This window comes from Vanessa atalanta, chromosome 2, assembly GCF_905147765.1.
Source record: "Vanessa atalanta chromosome 2, ilVanAtal1.2, whole genome shotgun sequence".
Lineage (NCBI taxonomy): Eukaryota > Metazoa > Arthropoda > Insecta > Lepidoptera > Nymphalidae > Vanessa > Vanessa atalanta.
This window is the reverse complement of record NC_061872.1, coordinates 6382193-6405341: the sequence shown is the minus strand read 5'-3', so window position 1 is coordinate 6405341 and position 23149 is coordinate 6382193. Positions and strand designations below refer to the sequence as shown.

Sequence of the window (23149 nt, the reverse complement as noted above, 5' to 3'; positions counted from 1 at the left end):
TGATTGGCCAGAGCAAGAACAACGATGACCTCATCTCAGCTCCGGAGTGGGGCTTGCCGCTACCTCAGCTCGGTGCCGACAGAGCGTTTTGCGCTAGCTCAATCACACTTTTTTATGCCCGCAAAAAATTACTTCACGACCTACATCAACCGCCAATTGCATGTCAACGTCCAAACAAGCGATTTTTTCGTTGCCTAAATTACTTAGAAACCGTCACAGCGTAACGTACATCTTTCAATAAGTTTTAAATACTAATCGCTTAGGATATTATTATGTAGCTTCAATGGTCTTTATGCAAATAATTATTATATAACAAAGGTAATAGGTATGTTAATTAAAATTAACTCTTGTCACGCCCACAAAATATAACTAGTTAATATTCCCTTTGACTTTTATAGTGTATTATTCAGGAGTCTGCATAAGATAAAATTAAGTGATCTTTTCCAAACAACGCATAACATCCATGAATTATTGTTATTAAAAAATAAACGAAATAACATAATTCTTCGAAATCCAACAAATAAAGTTTGGAATGTTCACTCGAACGTGATTAAATCGATCTTACTAAAATGGTTAAGATAATTCAATTGCTCACGCTAATGAAACAGGAAATAATTTGAATTGAATACCTCAACATGTCTCGGTTGTGTGCGTTAAAGCGTATTTGAATAAAGAAAAAACATACATATTGTAAATATTAACTATTGTAAATAGTTAGTATCAGTAGCGAGTTGGTGGCGCGGCAACAGGCGGCAAGGTCGTTCTCAATGTTACGTATCTAGTATAATCTATGTATCTACGTACTATACTACGAGCCCGCAGCGAGGTGAGTGTGCACAGATGCAGGTCGACTGCGACTGCCAACCAGCGATATTTAATTAGTGACAGCAACATTTAGATAATTATAAGAGAATTTGCATGTCACAAGGTCGAAAACTTTTACAGTTTACCAAATTACGAAAACTAGTCAATGAATGTTTATGCTCTGGTTTTAAATATTAAACAAGTAGCCAAACTTCAGTGATTTACATTAAACGTTTATTGCACCGAGCATCCGCGTCGTCGTGTCTACGTAGAGCTTATTTATGGGTTGCAATGATTAGATCAAAATAAAAATAAGAATGAAATTCCATTGAACCGCCTTGAAAAACAACTCGATGAGCGAGATGCGATACGTTATACGTTACGTCAGCGTATTAGAGGAAATTACGTGTCTCTGCTATTTTTACGCGGGTGTTCGCCGGCCGGCCGGCGAGATCCAATTATTGCGACCAAATAAGCAGAGTGCGCAAAACCTAAAGCAGTGACGCTTTACAGACAAGCATCTAAATTTATCACTACACAATAATAGCTATTTAATATAGCTCTAGGTAAATATTCTTCCTGTAAACTTAATCAATGTAAAAATAACGAGACATTTTTAGTATTACAGTATTATCAATTACAAAGAACATATTTTAGAAAACGGGGTGTAGATTTGATCTGATATAGATATGTTGTAAGGTGACCTGCAATCATCTGTTCTGAATAGGATAGCGACCCTGCAAAGTTTCTTGCCGCACGGTCGGCGGGTGAATACACCGAGAATACGCTCTGTATCTAGAGTACGTACATAGGTCGTCAATTTTCGACATTTTTTACAAATTTCTCTTTGTAAAAAATATATTATTTAATAAATTTTAGCAAAACTGCATTAAAAAGGATCGAAGAATGATATAACAAATTATTTTCTTTCTCTTGAATATATTTATTTATATTGAAAATTGAGAAGTACTGCTTTAAATCGAAATCATTGTTGATTTTACGTGAAAAGAAGTTTAACTAGTTTAACATTATTAATTATGGCAAATAAGTTGTTAGACAAGTTTAGGTCAGCGATCCTTAAAGCGAGTCCAATGTACGCAATTTATACGCCGCCTGTTGCTTGCTCCTAGGACGTCTACACGAGTAAACAGCCTTCAGGTCAATTATCTGAGGTCTTTCGAACTTTAACCCTCTCCAATTTTAAGGGTCGAAGTATAAATGACGTAACATCATTACGACTTCTTTACATCGAAAGAATATTCTTTATTTAAAATCATTTCAATATATAGGTAATGCTCTAAATATAATTCTAATATAATGTACCTTCACATATTATTTATAAAATATATTTATTAATGATCTTTCAAAATTTTGTTAAGTTTTATTTTTGGATTTAAAAATTACAATAATAAAATTTATAACTTCACACTAAGTAACAAATTTAAAATAATATATATTAACACGTGGACGTAATTTCATACGCAGAAAGGTAACTTCGTAAATCTTGATAAACGATTCGTTCGTCATTTCAGATATTTACAGAGTAACTGCTTTTGTTTGACGCATATACTATTCATACAATAATTAATACGTAATAACTATTTAAATATTATGCTACAATATAGTAATAACTTCTATTACGAAGCAAAATAATAATAAAAGTATATTTTTTAAATTGTTACGTATAACATATTGTACGTTATTCGAAACGAATATTTAATTCTTTCATTATGTTAACATATTACATCTTTTTTTAATTTATAATATGAAATTAAAACACCTACTATGAATCGTGTCATTCGTGTTATTGTAATCGTAATACCCATTATAAATAATATAAAACAAATAAGTACGCGTATAAAACATTGAACATTATCAACGATCGTGAAGGTTAATTAAGAACAAATTGGAAGTCTTATCAGTCATCTTTATAAAATTCAAACATATATGCTTTATATATATACTATTAATGCGTAGGTTATCTGCTCGTGTATTGTTCCGAAATGATAAATGAACATACCTGAATATCAAACCAATATTAAACAGACATATCAACGGTTGTCTCATTATAAGGACAAATGAGTTCAGAGTATTAATTTTTTTTTTAAATTAATAATAATAACAATATCATTTCCATTTAAAATATTAAATACAACTATTTATTAAATGTGGAGTTCACTATGTTAAAAAATTCTAGTCCTATTTTACGATGTGAAAAGATTTTGTGGTTTAAACAAATATTGAACATACATATTTTAGGTACATACAAAAATTAATACTTTAACGAAGTAAATGGTAGATCTTATTCATATATTTTATGATCTGACCGTACCTGTTAAATGCATATTAAATAAGTAACGGTTGGCTTATATTGATTTATTCGTTTGAATTTCATAATGTCCACATTTAAGCAATCTACCACATTAGTAAAATAACAAAGAAACGTTAATACTGAAATTAATAATACTTTATAACAAAATAAAACAATTAAACTATGTACAATATAATATTTAAATCACGAATTGTACAAAAATGTACACAGACAAGAACGAATATTTTATCAAATTTGAAATATTTATATATCTTATTTGCTCGCCCAGACAGTGAATATCTACACTATTAAACAGGGTCGTAAGTTGTGAAGGTTCATTGAACGAATGCGAAGTTGTCTGTACTCTTACTTCGATGTCTTGATCTAATAAATCTATTATAATAATTTGAGAGATACTTTACTCAGCTAATTCGTTTGATAGGATATTTATACGAATAATTTTGCTATTTATTTCGACGCTCAAGCTGTTTTGGATACCTGTTATTTAAATTACACAATAGAAACCTTATGTTACCCGTTTTCTTATCGCATGTTATGAAGTTTAGAGAGTTTCATATTATAAAATAATTATTTTTGTTTCAATTATGTTTCACTACTGAAATTTCTCCTATACTTATTTAAATTTAATTATTTCACGTTTAACGAAATGCTATTGGGCTTAGTGATGACCAAAAATACAGTTCACGGTATGTCCATTGCATATTAAGTGAAATTGCAACAGAACGCTAAATGAATCCTGATGTAAATCAAGTAAAAATATTTGATTTAATTTCATACTGTAATCATTTTTTAAAAGACCTTTAGTCGTACCAATTACTGTCATAGTAATATTTATAGTAATTTATCATTATTCACAGAAAATTAAAATCAATCTCACATAACCTATCGATTGAATATCTATCACAGTGTATTTTCTTTCACAGGTCGCGTAAACGAGGTCCCAGTAGTTCCTGCGATTTAGGCTTTGGAGAGAGGGATGACCAGATGAATGAATGCAATGCGGCCCTCGTTCTGATGTCACTCAGCTGCTCACCAAACTCACCTCGACCCAGTAAGTTCAACCTTCTAGCTCTAAAAATTTAACCTTTGAATAAACACCTGACTTAAATATTTGAAGAGGCATGTGGTTATGTGGTTTCCATTAAAATCGGTTACTAGTTAATACTTCATTTTGTTAACAGAATAAAATCGTAATTAACTAAGTAAAAAGTCGTTTGAGACTCGTTTAGTACAATTACGTACACTATTTTTTTTTTCCTAATTTTAAAATTCTTGTAACATTCTCTTATATCAGTTGATAATTTAGTATTACATAATGGTGATCACGCTACGCCGACTGCGTAGTTACGTTAAGCGATGGTAAAGAATTACATAATGAATCCCACCTGCGAAGTTAGAACGAAGCATATTGTGCTCGGTTTCGACTTTCGTATCTAAAACGTCAAGTCAAGATACCATTTAAGGAGCGAAGATCTTGTAACTTATTAAGCAGAACTATGCAGCTTATTTTCTTTATTATAACATTTTAACCATTTTAGAGTTTGGGTTAGTCTAGAATCTACGAAATGTTGATAACGTCTAGACAGAAGTCTAGACATTGTCTAGACAGGTATTCGGTGTAACTCCACTCTCATGTTATGAGCCCTAACCAAATGTGATCTAGTAAATTAAGTTAAGCATATTTAAGTAACATTTTCAGTAGCGCGACCTTTTCTCATTATTTCAATTGCTAGGAATTAATTGCTTACATTTCCCACGAGAACGATTTGTGCTCTTAGGTAAGATTGATTAACATCTAGTTGCTGTGATTTTAACATGAACGAAATTTTAACATAATCTTATAATCTGAATTTACTACTCAGACAATTGAAAGCATATGAATAAGTAAATACTATTAAAGGCAACAATACCATTTGATTAAATACTGATGCTTAACATTTTATTTTTATTGTATGAACAGTTTTTATAGAACTCTCGAAAGAAATAATAATTATAATTATTTGAAATATCTTAAATTAAAATTGCTACACACATATGTAAATTACATACTACACTACAGCTTTATACGTTACAATACTATTTTACGGTATAGAACTCAACGGTATCAAGTAACCAAGCTATGTTTCTCATAAAAATTTACGATACATCTTCAGCGCAGGTCTAATGGCGGCACGCAGTATATGTGCCGCGAGAAAATAGCTGTTCTTACGAGTGAAAGTGGCCGGCTATAGTTCCGTTTCGTAATTTATTGCCGTATAATTTTATTTGTGTAGCTACGCACTTGTAACTGTTAAATTAAGCTACTTAATTTTCGAGTAAAAGTCAATCTTAAACCTCGACCAAACACTTGCAATAAATTATATGGGTCCTTATTTAGCTTAATGTCTTAAACGATGGTAAAAAAATACCGTAATCTAATAGTAAGTAGCTAGTAAGAACATTAAAAAGTTACAGTACATTAAAAAATCTTGTAACAGGTGCGTGGGGTGGAAGGTCATCAGTATCACCCGGAGCAAGCAGTAGCTCTGGTTCATCATGGAGGTCCGGCACCCCTTCCCCTCCACCAGTGTCTTCATCGTTCAGTGATGAGGGCATCGCAATGGATTATGAGGACATTCATCCACGCAAAAAAAGGGTACGTACCTATTTCAACTTTGTAAAACCTAAAACGAAACTTGTAATTTATGTTACTTAATTATTAATAAGCGGAGCCATTTTTTATTCAGTCAAACAGTATAAGATATAATGAAAAAACATTTAATATACAATAAAGAAACTAAAAACTGCGATAGAGTTATTATTGTAATAGCTAAAGTATGGAAACCATCTTATGAAATCTAATCATATTATATAATTTCTGGCAATCTAAAACGCTATAAAAACCGGGTCTATAAAATTTCGATTCTAGTTGTAATAATATAAAAAAGTTAATGAGCTAAAGATACCGTTAAAAATGCGTGTAGAGCTGTAACAATCCTTTGAGACAAAATGACTCGCACATCTTGTTTAACGTGCCCAGCCACCGTGCCACCGACTTCAATTAGACCGTGACACAGATCATGCTCGCTTTCATATCATAACCGAGTAAATGTGTGCTTAAGTAAATTACGTTATATATGAAGCAGATCCGACGCGACACGCTGTAAATAGAGCGAATTAACACATAAACGAAAGAGTTTTCTTTTCTCAAGAATGTTTATTGCCGGTGCCTTGATTGGATACAACATAAAGGAATTATTTCGTGACGCATAAGCGCGTGATTCAAGATTGCAGATGCAGGTCAATCTTTTGTCTAACTTGCAACAAACGTTTATGTGTCATAATCGTTACGAGTGACGTATTTAAGATTAACAAAGCATATTTTGTATTGCACAGCGTGTATTCAACACCACTTTCACCAGTAAGACACCTGTTCGAAGTCGTTAAAGGCCATTATATCACGACTAGAGGCAATTCCTATTCCTGGTTTCGTAAATCTATATTTATTCTCCACAATGGTTGTTTATAAACAACATATAAATATTTTATATATTTTATGCGAATTTTAGCAGTAACCATACCTTTTTATTAGTATTTTGTCCGACGTTTCAACAGAGGCGCCGATCGTGGTCACGAGTTAAAATAAAAAGTATGATCACGGTTGTAAATCGAATAAAATATATTCAATTAGTTTATTATGAACTTTTGATAAGTCACAAGTTCTCATAAGAATAAATTACGTAAATAATTGATTTCCGATCATTCAAATACAATAATTTGTAATTTTATATGACGAATGAAAATTAATTTTAGTATCTATAAAATCATGACTACTAGAATAAATCATAAATGAACACGAAAGAACGACTATTTTTATTCACGAAGTATACTGATTTATTACAAGTAATTTAATTTAAATAATTTAAAAAGCGTTAAAAATTGATAATGGATGCGAAAATACGTCATTATAACGAGACATTAATATCATCATTTTATCGAATCAAATCTACTGAGATTACCTCTGCTCGTATTCCAGGGTGTAATCTACAGATCGAAGTTAGATGTAACGTTATAGATGTGGTAAGTAATGAAACTCGTTTTTAAACGCAGTAAACTGCAAATGCATTTAAGAATATATCAGTTGCTACAAGAATATTTTATGATTTACAATACACGTGCACACTGCAGTTCAGTGTATCGTACAATGTCAAGGCACAAGTACCGCGGTCGCGTTATGTAATTCTATTGCAAGTTGTCATAAATGTTTACGACTAATAGCGACAACTGTTGTCTGTCCCAATTTATAATATATATATATTTTATTTTGATATTTCTTTGTAATAATTTCTTATTAATGGATTCTTATATAACTACAAAAGGTATGTATATATATTTAGTGTGACGTATCTAATGTACACAGCAACACAAAGCATAATAAAACAATTGTACCCTTGAAATTAATTCATCCGCGATCTACTGAATGAGGATTATTGTTAAAAAGTTAAATAATAAGCTTTATGTATTGTTAAAATAAAGGTCACACATATAACTTACGTAATTTACGGTTGTACTGTAAAACAATATATTATAATTATTTAACATGTCAAAATCCAAACGTCAATTATGTCAACGCACTTTAAAAACTTTAGAGTACAATGGATTCCGTTTTGTTATGACAATAGTCTTTGTGCTGTTCTCGCTCATATGTATATTGTTTAGTAATTTATAGATGTAGGAAGTAAGCTGCGGGTCGTCCATGATATCGACTACCTTTCTTTAACGATTACGTAAATTATACACATACATACTGACGCACTAAAGGCTTAGGTGAACAAAGAACATTTATGGGTGCACTTATATTATTTATGTATACTTACTTTGACAGTAACTTATTATTACCGCATTAGATATATTTTTATGAGTAACCAACACTGTGTCAGGCTATGTAAATCTTTGTATATCTCACTGCTGGTCAAAGAAATTCTTTCAGCTTGAGAGGATAATTTTAAGCTTATACCACCACGATTACACATCCTAACGATATTTACCTTCGCCACCGAGCACAAGGTAAATTTTAAACACAAATTATGCACATGAATATTCAGTGGTGTCCAGGTTCTAGCCACTGATCCAAATGGGCTCATGGGATGGATCAGGATTACTTAAGACTGAAATCGAGTAAAGACTAATCAATCAATCATACGCTGCAAGTTGTTGTAAGCAATACTTATTGTTTGGCGTACAAGATCTGTTCGCCTACATTCCAGTCTCAACCTTGAAATAACGGCCAAGATGTGTGTTATGATGTGGTGTGGGTGTTTAAAGAATAGTTCTTTTAAATTACTGTGTTAATGAAACAAATATTTATATAATATCGTAGCGATAAGACTACGATACATTACTTTTGTTTTAATTGTATAGATTATTAAAACACATGTTTTCGATTAAAGCAAATAATTCCCAATAGGTAACTAGAACGATGGACTTAACTTCAACAGAATGAACAATCGATTTATGCATAACTATCGATACGTTAGGACTCCTACGCAAATGGCAAGCGATGCTAGCGAAGTATTATTTGTGCAACAATGGCTTGCCCTAGACTCGCTGTCGCCCGTGGAATTATCACATGAGCACACTTGGCAACTATTCTGATTACCGATTGCAAACGGAAATTATTACTTACAAATGCGTCAGAGAAGTGGTATGAAGGAAACAATAAACGATCAAAATTTAAAAATAGATATTGATGAATAGAGTCCAATTACAAGGAATCAATTAAATTATAAGTAAAAATTAAAAATTAGATGCCTTAGTGTTAGCTGTCAAAAATTCAATATGCTAAAACTTTGTAATTTAATAATGCATCATTTCGCGAATGACTAACGCCGGTTATTGTGCAGAATTAGTATAATCTTTCCTCGATGTCAGCACTCGGATTATCGGCCCCAGGGTCGGCGACCTGTTGCCCGCTGGCCGACACATGTGGACGGAACCAGTTCCTATGAACCACTTACGCCACACGGCCCACCGCGCGCCCTCGCTCCGTCCCAAAAAAACTAACTACCTACGTCACAACTCACAATATTCACCTTTAAATGTTATCGTTAGTCGTCATATATATTGTTAAGCACAACATCCGTTTTTATAATTGTGACAATGATACAGTTGACGGTTTACTTCGCAAGCATAAATTAAGGTAATTCTTTAATAATTTATTAATCAACCTTTATCGACTGCCACAACAAATGTCATGTTATATGTCCATACACTCGAGCAAAATCTCTTAAACGAGTGTACGTGTGACGCCAACTGGCAGACCTTGGGTAAGGACATAGCTATTATAACCCAGCAAGGCCTTGTGAGCTTTCTGCATGCAACACAAACATGTATGTAATGTCTTTTTATGATATAAACCGGTAACTCTTATAATTAAATTACTTTATTAAATAGTCTGATTTAGATTAAAACTAAAACAATTTAATTTGCTGTATACATAATACCATCGACCACAAAACATTTTAAATAAAAAGTTCTCATTGGTTCCTTTCTTCTCCAAAAACCAATCTGTTGGTCGTGCCGCGAGCCGCCTCACTTGCGGCTTCATTATCCTCTCCAAGAATAATTCGCTGGCGAAACATCATAGTTAACATTACTCAATGTCATGGCACTTGCATAAATGAAGACTTCGAATTACGTTACTTCAAAACCAACATCATTATAGACTAGCTACCAGGCTAAAATTGACGATAGTCTCCACTAAATTCTGCGCGAGCAATAGTTAGTCACTAAGGCATATACGTGTATGCTACACGTGGAAAGCTAGTTATGTAGATAACACGAGTAGTAACTCCGCCCCTGGCGTGCTGACGTTGCCAGCTATCATAACAATAGCCGAGCGCGTTGCATCAGCGCACGCGCACTAAGCTCGCCTCTTCTCGTTGCATAATCAATGCAGCACCTATCTGTACACATCCTCAAAAATGTTCAAAGACAATTGGCAAATTTACACTGCAAGGTTTTTTGTATTTATATTTAATTCGATTTATTTGAAAACGATTTTGAATAGTTATTTATAGAATAATAAATTAAATTATCTGTAATTGAGAAATATGTAAGAAATAAAGAAATATATAAGTAGAAATATGCTTAAAGAGAATCGTAAAATATGATTAACCTTAACTTTTAAAATTATACTAGTAGTCGTAAACGTATCGACAAGGGTATGTCTTAAGAAAACGTTGTAACTGTGAAATGTCAATAAGAAAAATCCAAAAACACAGCAACCTAGTACCTACCTGTACTAAAGAAAGCACTATTTTATCAGCGAGCACGTGTAACCTCGGAAGCATATAAAATCGACAATATATTTTATATCCATTAAATATAGATAATATCGTAATACTGTTTTTGCAATATATATTTTTAAATTTAGATATTTCAAATATGGTATTTTTTTCAATTTAATCCTGTAATATTTTCTTTATGAACTCAAACTACCATCAAAATGTCGCCCGCGGCTTCGCTCGCGATTTAGAAGTTGGTCGTCAGGTTTTAAGCATAAAATGTTTTTTCAAACTTGCTTTATATTGCAGTTTGGCCGTGTAAGAGCAACACACGGACAGACAGACAGACAAACAAAGTTCCTTCCGCATTTATAATATTACTATAGATTGATTTTTTGTATGATTCTCTGCAGTACATGTATTTTAAAATTGAAAAATCAGTAAGTTAATAAATAAATCAAAATACATTTAGATTAAAAGATCGTAATTGAATAGATGCACTGCTGCGTTTGCACAATGCCACGATTTATATTATAATATAGTTAGTGATTTAAATAAGGAAAATAAAGAGATCGAGGACGTCATTGGGGCAGATTCTTCACAGGCAATTGACAAACCAGTTGCTTATAACCATTGGATGTAATTACATTGAAATATTTTTGTAACAACAGGATTAGTTATATTATAATGATTTCCTTGATTGACCTAAAATGTATAAATTATTTGCATAAAGATACAAGGAAGTCACCACATGGTATGTGCATTGTTACCTTATTAGAATTAAATAGAAAAATGTTGCGTGCAGAAAACTAACCATATTAAGAAAATGTAATAATTATAACTCTTTCTCAAAATAAAATTATTTAATTCTTTGGCGTCTCTCTTTAGTTATTTTGGATCAGTGCTGTTAAATTTTGGAACTTTATTATAATAAGTATAATTCAAATTTAACGCAAATAAAAATATTCTTTAAAACACTATTTTATATAATAATGTATATTTAATAAACATAGCACATATTTAAGAATATAATTCAATGTTATTATCATATCACAAATCCAGCAATTAGTTTTCGATTTTTTAAATGTACAAAAAATATCCTATACCTTTCGCGCAATTTTTACGAAAAGAACTATGACTTTTTATAATAACTCCCTAATCTAAAGGAGTTTTACCCACTTTATTATATTTTAAAAGATAACGTGCGGTAATAATTCCATTCTTAAAGCATAGGTAAAATTGATAAGACATTTAAATAAACGTGTTGATTATAAATATTATGTTTCGATTAACAATCGTTTTAGAAGATCTAAAATATTAACATTAATTTCCTATGCAATTTCAGTCAGATTATTTATTTATAACATGATAATTTCTAAATGTAACAAATAAAAATTCTAATTTAATTTATTTCTATCGAACTCTCCTAAGTAACAATTCGTCGAGTAGATTTAAGATGACGATTATGTCGTCAGTATTATATTTCATTGAAGGTCGTATTATCGCCGTACGTTGATAAAATAAGCCTATTGTTATCGGGAGAGACACGAATAACTTCCTCATTTACTCAGGGCCATATCAGGGCCTCGTTCGTGGATAATAATTACAAACTTAAATCATTTGTCATAGGTAGATAGATAGGTACTACAAAATTTTTCAGTTTTATTTATTAAGAGTAGTATAATACTTTTTTAAGAACAACTTCAATATTTGACTAAAACATAGAAAAAACTATTTTTCTTTCTAATATATGATATCGGTAAAGCATCTGTGTATCTCAAAAAAAATTTATAATAAAAATAAACTTGAGATTTATTCTAAACGTTACGTAATATTTGTCATTATGTATAAAGTATAAGCCGTATCATCGTGCTGTATCTGCAATATATCTAAATTCTTGATAAAAATTAGTGATAAAACTGTGGTATTGGAAACAAGGGCGTTTTGCTGTCGCAGCAACACTCACGTGAATAGAGATGCAGCACGCGCGCTCTTCGTGACGATGGTAACATTTTAAGAATACTGCTGTGTATTAAAAGTTTTCTGTGGACCTTGAAAATATTTGCATTTCTAGTAATAACATAAACTAATAATAGTGTATAAACCTTACCGTGTACCTAACCTTTGTGATTTTTATTTATACATATTACGGTTTATTGTTATGATAATAAAAAAATTGTAATGAAGACTTGGAAGACTAAAAAAATATACTAATGTATCGACCATCATTTGTTCGGCTGTCTGTTTGCCCATGCATCGCGGTAATCATCATTTTATTCTAACCAAAAACTTTTTTTTTTAACTAAACCAAAATAGTTCTACTGTTTAGGTTTAAAATTAAATTTCGATTAAAACAGTTCACTGAGTTACGTAGCGGGTCGTTTGTATAATATCATCATCAAAGGTCACTAAAGTTATTGCTCAAGTTTAAGAGATGTCGAAGCTGTAAATTTATTCTTTAATTTAAATCACAATAAATAAATTTAGTGTAGGAAAAATAAAACCCAGTTCCGTGTACATATAATGTATGTGAAAAATTAAATACCTACATATATATTTTTAATTGTTTACCTCCTTTCAATCACTGGTTGAAAAACTTGTTTTTTAATCTGTTTAAGTTTTTTTTAAACATAATTTTTTTGCTTGTGTAGTGATTATTTATTTACTGAGTTTGTTTCGAGATCGAAATCGTCAAGAAGTATTATATAACTATTTGCATTGTTCTCCGATCGATATTATACTGTGACGCGCGTCTAATATTGTAGACAAATTATTATAATTTTTACGTTACATTTCGTCACCGACCAAAGATTCCGTTATCTACGCTATTTGCGCATAAAAAAATGTTTTTGTCTTTGAGCATCTTAATCTCAAGGTCCATAGTATATTGCGTTGCGATGCTGGCGTATTTCAAAGCAAGCGAATAAAGCCACGGCCTTCGCGGTCTATATTTAAAACACGGAAGACATTGCGGTACTAGAAGCGCGCAGATCATTCCCCGCTCAGTAAACAGTTAGGAGTGTAAATGGCAGGCGCGAAACTGGTCGTGAAGCACGGGCGTCGGTACGGGCGCGGACGCGCACGTATGGAACGCCCTCTACGGCATGCGCGTATGAGCACTCGCTGATTACTTGTATGTTTGATTGTACTTTGACCTTCATTTACTGTGTCAACCTCCATATTATAACTCGGTAGGCCACTTACGTAAAATTCGTATTTAAAGCCAATGCAAAGGTTACTCATTCGAATGATTTAAAACAAGATGCGTTATTGAGATAATTTATTCGAAATATGTATTACAGTAATTAATATAAAAACTAAAGGCTATCGGGATTATTAAACGAATTATAAGTGGCTTAATGACATTTGATCAAAATACTTTAAAATTCCGGTAGTAGAGAAGTTGTCCGCATAAATTGAATACCGTTACACTACTTAACCTTCGAACGACGAACATTCAGTGACCCTAGTTTACTATCTGAATATTGTTATATAGGAAGTATAAAGGGCTCTACTTCGTTACTCTTTAACCTCAACATTAAAAAGTAGTTTTGACGTTACGATACGATCGGTTACGCAATGAATACCTATTATGGAATATAATTTATATATTTATTCACACATCACACATAATACCACGATATAACTGCTACGTACATATATGCTTACGGCGCCTGCTTTAAATTAAATTATAAAGAACTCTAAAATTTAATACTCAGTAAATAATTCATTTAATTTTTTTAATTCATTCAAAATTAAGTGGTAAATTAAAAATAAAACATTAATATGAGTAAGTTTAAGTTCAGAATTAAAAACAACGTTTTATTAGTTCATTTAAGTTACAAAATAAAACCTTAACAATAATTGTACCAAATAAAAAGGAAACCTAAGACACTAACGATATATGTAGTATCAAAGTAGGCCAATTTTGTGTAACACACACATGCGAGCAAATATAAAAAAAATACTGGTAACATTTAACCTGATAACATAATTAACATATCGCTCACTAACTACGTAATAATTTCAGTATTGAGCTCTTAATATATAAACATAATATAAAATATATACATATACGAAAATAATCATTTAGTAACTAATAAAAAAATCTTCATTTAATCAATAATAAAATAAAATATTATATTTTGAATTAAATACAAAAGATTTGGATAAATTATTGATCGAGTGAGTAACTAAAACGGCAGTTGTAATAGCTTATTCAAGTACTGTGGGATCACGTTGTGCAACATCGAATATAGGTTACATCCATACGAGCGACCTAGATACAGCGATTGCATTAGGCACCAGAGTCCTTTGTGTCGGCGCTACTAAGCGATGATAGATAAACAGTTAAATAGAGGCCAATATTTGAATATTTAATGTTTTATAAAGAAGGTACGCAAAAATATCGCTAATTTATTAAAAAAATTAACAAATTGTCAATGTTTTAAATACCTGAAATTTCGCTTAAAGTTTCCCATGTTAATGGGTAAAATATGGTGTCGCCGTATTGCGGGCGAACTTCAGTTTTGTTGTCGTTCTGTCTCGCTCTTCAGGTCATCGCCCGACACACCACACGACTCCCTCGTTCTAATAACCCTGTGCATATCGGTAGCTTGATACATTATCGTTTTCGTGGTATACTATCCTTCGACGTGCATATGTCTTCGAAAATAAGGTATGCGATACAAATTCTCTTCAGAGTTTGGTTTTTTGTGTGTGGGCTTCATTAAGTTCACACACCCTACCCGACGACCTTGGTTCGGTCAAAAACACCGTACTAGCAGGCATTGACCAGAGGACGATAAAATAAAATCTAAAGTTTCGGTCACATTGGCTATAATATGGTCATTGATCACGTTAGTCAATTATTTATACTAGCTTGCACAATTAATAAGAGCAAAGGAAGTGTTTAACTTGCGTGCGACACGACATTGAGGGTAATTAAATAATTAATGCCTTTGTTGCTCATAATCCTTTTGTAATAATATTTCAATGTTTATATATATACATATATGCGAAACCCTGGCAATTCATATTCTATTATGATTAATAGCTAGCAAATATGATGATACAGGTTTTTATATCAACGCCTTGTTGTAATATAAAAAACAAGAAACATTCCTACGATTACAAATCCCGGTGATATTCATAAAAAAAGAAATGTAGCCGAGTGTAAAATTAGATTGGCAGCTCTATTTTTCTCAACATGAATGCAAGTCTTGAGGCAGTGTCGGCAGATAGGTGGAGTCAATGCGTTTTTTTAACCGGCATCGACGGGGCATTGACTCCGATGCCGGGGCACTGCCCGTTCTTGACAGTTCAAATGTTTACACTTTACATCTCGAAGGATCACTCGCTGCTCACTTCAAATGAATCCGTTCCGAATGCTTTACTTCAACGGACGATCCGTGTAACTTCGGGGATTACGGTTACGATGACATCATTCTTAAAACTTGAACGCTACTTTTACCCAAACAATTAACATACCTTTGTTTTGGGCGAGAATAACAATGTATATTAAAATATTGATTCAATACATCATTAATTTATTAGTAACACTAACATAAATACACATTAAATATTTATTATAACTTTGCAATTCTCATACAGTTACAAGAATTCCTAATTCCTAAGAAATCATGAATTATTGTTAAATTGACAAAGAATATTTAGTGAATGCGTAACTACCTATATACAGCGGTCGGCGGCGAATATCACCGGCGCGGACGGGAACAATGGCGCGGCGAGTTCATCAGACGCGATAATGAGTGGTCCTGTGGGTTCAACAAACTTCCCATTTTACAAGTAAAATAAACTTTATACGACAACAAATCTGTACCATTGGATTTTACATATTTATGCGTACAATAAATTGTATAGTTTTATTCGTTTGACGATTTGCCAAATGTCAACTCCAACTCGAAATTCACAAAATAGCTAATCGAGCCAGATTGAGGAACGCTATTAAAGATTTTATTAGTTTTTAATTATAAATAATTGTGGCTAAGTACATCAGAGATGTTAGAAGCGTTTCTGCGTGCGTCGCTAGAGGAAAAAGTGAAATTGTAACAAGCCAGAACCAGTCGAGGTCGGTGACCAGCGAGGCGTCTCCACAACGATTGGCGGCTGCCCTAGTGGCTGATTCATCATTACTGCTTAGTCCTCACCATCATACCGGACCGACGCAAGGAACTCTGACTCATAGCATAGTCTTTTGTCATTGTATGTATGCAACAAATCATGTCCTTTTTTATCTTTCATAACTCGATTTGTTGTTTCGTAAAATTATGTTAATTATTCGTCACATATAGTTTATAACTGTTAAGTATGTTACCAACACAATATGAAGTAAAAAGGAAACAATAAGGTAAATTACAAATCATTTGTATTAAGTGCAGAAAATTATAAATTATTTATAAAATTATAGCCTAAATATATATTTTATAAATGTTATATATAACTTTAATGCGAACATCCTTAATTCTAAAGATGACTAACATCTGTCAAATTGAGATCTCAACAAATTCATAAGTTATAAAGTATATATAATAACTATATTAGAATATTGTTCTATTCCAATACTATATATACTAAAAACATGTTAAATAAACTGAACTCTTAATAAATATTTCTGTAATTTGATTCGCATTATGTAGCTGTAGTAGTAAGTAGGTACCGTAAAGAGGCAAACGTACGCATAGAGTTTCTTGCCATCAGGTATTTTCATATTATGTTCTTTGTATGTGGTCGTTCGGATTGGATAAAAAACAAGTGATGAGGGTGAAATGAAGGGTGCGCGGGGAATGTTTTGGCCGGGTTCAATGCATCCACGCCACCTGTAGGCCTCTATGAATGTGTGCCTAGAACCACACAGATAATATGAATTATTCTTTCCACAATAATGTGCAAATATTAATTGATTTGAAGTTGATACGCATTTATAACGTAAAAACTAATAATAAATATTCGCACTCAATTTATGTGAAAAAAAGACTTCAAATTATTTAAATCTTTTTAGTCTCCATAATCTTAAAAATTTAACTGCTCATAAAATTTCCATACAAGATAAATATAAGAATATATGTATGTTTGTTGTTGACCGAAATAGGGGTTACTTATAATAGTTATATAGTAACAACTCGGTTCAGTGACCTCTAGCGCTCGTAGCCCCCTTGTCATCATGGGGTGCGCTGTAAGGAGCATTCTATGTTCATACCCTACTACTATCCAGGTATAATGTTGTCTCGCTCGCATACCATAGAAAGTTAAAATTGTTTATTTTGTATCTAAAAACTTTGTCAATATGAATAGCCGCTTCAATCCGTCTCATATTTTAGTAAAATATAAATACTGTAATAGATGCTATTAACATAATTTATAGAATTGTGACATATTTTGTTGTCTATAGTTAATGTCAAAACATATTCTCAATATGCATTCGTTAATATATTACGGTTACTTTATTATTCGTTCTCATTTTCTTAAACAAATTTTGGAATAAAGGGTTTGTTTGTAAACATTAAAAAGGCTCAGCTAGTTGACAAAGCGTGTTTTTAACTCGCGGCGCGGACTAGCCACGTGAAACGTGACCAAATTTTTTACGCGGTTTGCGTTTCCTTTTAATAACTATGAAACGTGTTTATTTGCCTTTAAATCACTATACGTTTAAATATTGATTTTTAAGACACGTTTTTAAATATAATTATATAAAGTTAACAACTTCTACTAATTCCAAAACTTACAAACCTAGTATACATAATTACATATTAATATGACAAATAACATATAGGCTGTTACTTATAATATTAATATAGATACTATCTGACACTTATATGTCATCGGTACTATATATACATAGTTGTTTTCAGCATTTCGCTGGGAAACTTTACATGATTATAGTTTAATATCTGATCAGATATACACTAACTTTAAGATCAAAAAGACCACAGAGGAGGTCGGTACGCCACGCCACAATTGCTATGCAGTATTCAACTCATCTAAAATATTGACGTCTTTTTCACTCTTTATAAATAGAGTGGGATGGTACCAAAACAACTTATCTAGCCGCGTTGCGTTGAAATAAATAAGTAGAAGGTCACTTAAACGAAACAGTCTTATGTGCATTAGTGAGGTAAAAAGAGAAGCAATGAAAACAAATCAATAAGTCATCTCGTTTCGCCGAAGAAAGAGACGGCGCAATAACAAACCGGCACTTAATGCCGGATCGCGTTACATGCGAGCTATTAAACGAATGTAAACCTTCATGCAAAATCGTATAATATTATTTCGACTAACCGTGTGTTATTTATCTGTGTTACAAAACACAATAACTTTGACTATGGAAGATCCCGCTGCTAAATACATGCGCTTATATAAATAAAGAATATCACTTTTTTACCGGATTTAAATAAAATTCCTCTTTTAAATATTTATAAGCTTTTTAAAAAAATGTTTTCACACTCCGGTCGCTACAAACCTAAGAGAAACTTTGAAGGCAACATAATAAGGTCTGTTGCTAACCACCCCTTGGCCCCGACCTTCTGACGTTTCACTCCCCCTTGGCACGTGAAGCAATCCCTCGGCACCTCTTTCTAACATACTAACATAAAACTAACAATTAAGATCTAAATAAATATAATATTATAAATCACCGCGTGATAAAATTGCAAATAACTTTAAACACGAGCTACAAGTGATTATAAATGTGTATGTACAATAAACAAAAGACTTAACCTATATAAGCGTTCTAATTACGGCAAGATAAAATGACTGTCTGCGTTGCCTTATGTTTGCATCTCGGCCAACTGCCACATGCACTATATCGTCGCTAAATAAACATATTATAGCTTCTGTACTACATCCAACTGCACTTCACCGCACACACTGAAATGTTCCGGCACGTGTAACGTGTACTCACAGCACACTATTGCACTAGTCAGGGACCGCCATTACGAGATAAAAGTATTTATAAGTGCATGACTGCAGGTTGCAGAAGTAGATTGAAGATGATCTCAAATGCGATATAAGATTATTAATCTTACAAGTGTTGTTTTATTTATCACACTAACAAATATAATTGATAAAATATTGATATGATTTCTAGAAAATATCTGAAATGAAGTACAGATTTGTATAAAGTACACAATGTTCTTTATGCCGAAGTTGCTTATTTAGCCTTATTTAAAAATATATGTAAGGAGACACGTCAGTTTCAGATCGCTTAGTAAACGCGGGTTGCGGGACCTAGTTAAATGTTCGCTGTAATATCGAGGGCCTAAACTAGGTCAGTGGTGCAGCGAGGGACGGGCCCTCGACACTCCCACCCTCTTATTGCGAGGGGAAGATGAATCATTCAGCTGAAATATTAGGCTATGCTTCAATTTGCGATGTCGAAACATAATGCTTTAACGTAATTTTATTTAGAAACCTTAGTCAAAATATGAAAGAGTTATATGTTTATAGTTAAGCACTTGAGGGTTTCATAATGTGATAAAGCTGATAAGTTTTTTTTTTTGTATTATTCGTGCAAGGCTTATATAACATTAAAGTTTATATATATTGGTTAAAGTAAAACAATCAATATTATAATCGATAGGATGAGCTTAAAATATATACCTAAAACATGCTCTTTATAATGTAACATTTATACAAATAGATAATCGTATTGCTTAATAACACAAGCTAATTAATACACAAGCATAATTGTATTAACACAAGCTTCATAAGACTGACATATGAATTATAATTCAAAGTAAACGCTGTAAGTTTAATATATTTGGCACTAATAAATAAATAAAAGATAAATAGTTAAAAACGCAATATCTATAATATTATATATTTATCCTCAATATAATACAGACTGATAGTATAGATATGTATAGTATCATTTTAAAACTAAAAATGAAACAAAGGAGTTGCAACCTTCATAGAACACCCTTGGCCGTGGTGTTGCGACCTAGATGGAGGCCCCGCAGACCACCTCCCTCCCCTGACCTGACCTAGTTCTAAATGCACTTGATATAGCCTCAGTTCCCCGGCGTGGGGCGACGGTGCCACTCCGCACGTGCACCCCAATTTCGCGTCCCTGACACAAAGGTGCTTCTGCAATATCTCTAGCTATATCAATAAAGTCGATACAGTTATACATTCACGTGCCGCTATTTAACGTCTTTATTTTACTAATACAAAACACAAATATAATCAACTTAAATAATACTTACGATACAAAGTATTACTTATAAATGCTTAGATTAAGCATAAAGTTCTTAAAAAGAAGAATCTGTTTGAATTGCAACAAGTTTGAATTGGTCGGATAAACGTGGCATTGAATCGAAGGTCGCATCTAAAATCTTTGGCAAAGTGTTCTGGTATACGCTCTCACCTCGTGTCGCTATCATTAAATAATGTTCTTAACTATTCCATCATAAGTTATATTCATTTATCACCTTGCAATGCATGTAGCTATACAGACGCGTGTACTGACACCAGACCTGTATACTGGGTAATTGTTTCCTCTTTGTATTAGCCTATAACTACTCGTAGGCGGTCTCGTAGGTGACATTACATTAAATGTCAATGTATTATAAATTCAATGCCGATGTTTTATGGAAAGGTTCTGAGATTTATACTGCAACTATATATATATCAGATAAAATCGAAATGAATGAAATACGAAAGTAATCTAACAATTAAAATTAAACAGTGCTTATAAAATAAATTAAAATTTAGTTTATTTCGACACTTAAGACGTGCATCGTTAGGACTCGTGTAAGCCGCGATATCGGTCGGGTGTGGCTGCGGACGGCCAGCGCTGCACACAGCGTAGGGAGTGAGGCGTTGCGACATCGACAAGGCCGCGACCTAGAGCTGTTTCCGCGCGTTATTTTATAAGCTCAATTTAACAATGTTTCTTCTTTTATATAGAACTCTTTTATAATCATCAGAAAACTAGAAGAACTCTTTATCTTTTTACCATAAAGCACCAAATTTTCTTAAAGATATAAATTTTGGGAAGTTAAAAAATATAATACTACATTCTACATATGGCTCTACCGTATATTATTTACTATATTCATTTTAAAATTGTTCTGCAATCGTGAAAATTAAATTTAATGGTTAAATTTTAAATCTTTCGTGTTATAATGTATAATTTTCATCTTAATCTATCAGTATCTCATAAATGATTCTTTTGTTTCAGATCAATAGCGTCGTATTCGAATGCACTTGGAGAGGTTGCGGCTATATCACCAACACGTGTTCTTCCATCGAAGCGCATATCAGACAGACCCATTTAGGGTATGAAGTCATTCAATCTTGCACTTATACAGATATTGATACAATATAATATTCTCACAGCAACAACCTTGAACTTTAAACTTCACGTAACTAATGCATACTCGTGCATTGCTCACTGTCACTAACAGTTGCCAACACAATTTGCATTAAGCAGATTATTCTTACATAATACATTTCTTCTGACGGTCTGTTTTAAATCGATATTTCATTAAAATAAATTGTATATTTAAAGTATATTTTAACATTCTACAAAATTTGTTTATCAGTCAAGTTTTAAGTTAAAACTGCTTAATTAGACTAGGTCTTAAGTAGTCAATGAAATTTAAAATGAATTAAAATAGAATAAAAATCAGATGTAGATCCTTATATGTAAGCTGTCAAAACTAAAGGTATAACATGCGATGTTGAAAGGCCGGCCCTTACTGACCCGGAAGCGTCGAGGCTTCGCGACAAGGTTGCCTGCTACATGCCTAGCTCTCGCAAGCTCGTTACGCACAAGGTCACTGCGCGCCTTCTTACATAACTGCCCTGCTGCTACTGTTTTAATATCGATAATATCTATAAGTAGTTCTTTTAATACATTATTGACCCTGGCTTATAATCTGGAAAAGATTTTCGAAATAGCTTTTACTGATTAAGCTGACAGGGGAGAAGTTTTATGAATTGAAACTAGCTCTACTAATTCTAAGTAATCTACTCGTGTGTAAAAGTTTAACTAACTTTACCGATCTAGAAAAACAAATAAATTATATCCAATGCTAACATCAAAATATTTTGAATATTCGTCTACCATTCTACTTGAGTGCGCATTATATAAAATATTAAAAAAAATAAGAATGATTAATTTACATGGTGCATGTTAGTTTTTCGTGTGTTTCTAAATGACTAGGTATATAAAATACAATGACATATTCCTGTTTTTAATTAATATAAAATAATTATAGGCCAAAGAAAGAAGGCGAAAGTGATCATGAGGAAGAGTTTTACTACAATGAAGTAGCTGCACCAGCACCGCCACCCACTCTCTCCCATAGAGACATGTGCCGGCCGCCGCACGAAGATCCCGACTACCAGCGACAGCTCGTCGGATCCTACAGGTGCGCCCACTACATCAAGACCTTAGCCTATTTTTAACCTACCATGAATTCAGATAGAGTTAAATTACTATTCTTTGTCTCTACGAAAAGTTATCTAACCTCTCAGAATGTAAAAATCTATTTTTATTATTAGCAATCCCAAAGCAAATTATACTATACTGGAACTAAACTGAAAGTTGAAAAATGTTTATTAGAAATTACGTCGTTTTTAGGTCATTATAGCAATTATTAATAAATCATAATAAAACAATATTGTTTTAGGCAAGGACTATTGTCAACGATGCAGAACGGATCAGCGAGACCCATTAGCATTCCTGTAACGCATTCCTGGTCAAGCTCACACTCACCGGTAT

The 23149-nt window shown here is 32.6% G+C and overlaps 1 protein-coding gene across 1 annotated transcript in view; it reads left to right on the top strand.

Moving 5' to 3' along the window:
• LOC125068618 (zinc finger protein 704) overlaps positions 1–23149 on the top strand; it is a 46280-nt gene that overhangs the window by 16050 nt on the left and 7081 nt on the right. The window contains exons 3-7 of the mRNA XM_047677856.1: positions 4060–4187; positions 5614–5771; positions 21602–21699; positions 22644–22796; positions 23058–23145. Of these exons, the coding sequence (XP_047533812.1) occupies positions 4060–4187; positions 5614–5771; positions 21602–21699; positions 22644–22796; positions 23058–23145 (625 nt within the window). The remainder of the gene's footprint in view (positions 1–4059; positions 4188–5613; positions 5772–21601; positions 21700–22643; positions 22797–23057; positions 23146–23149) is intronic.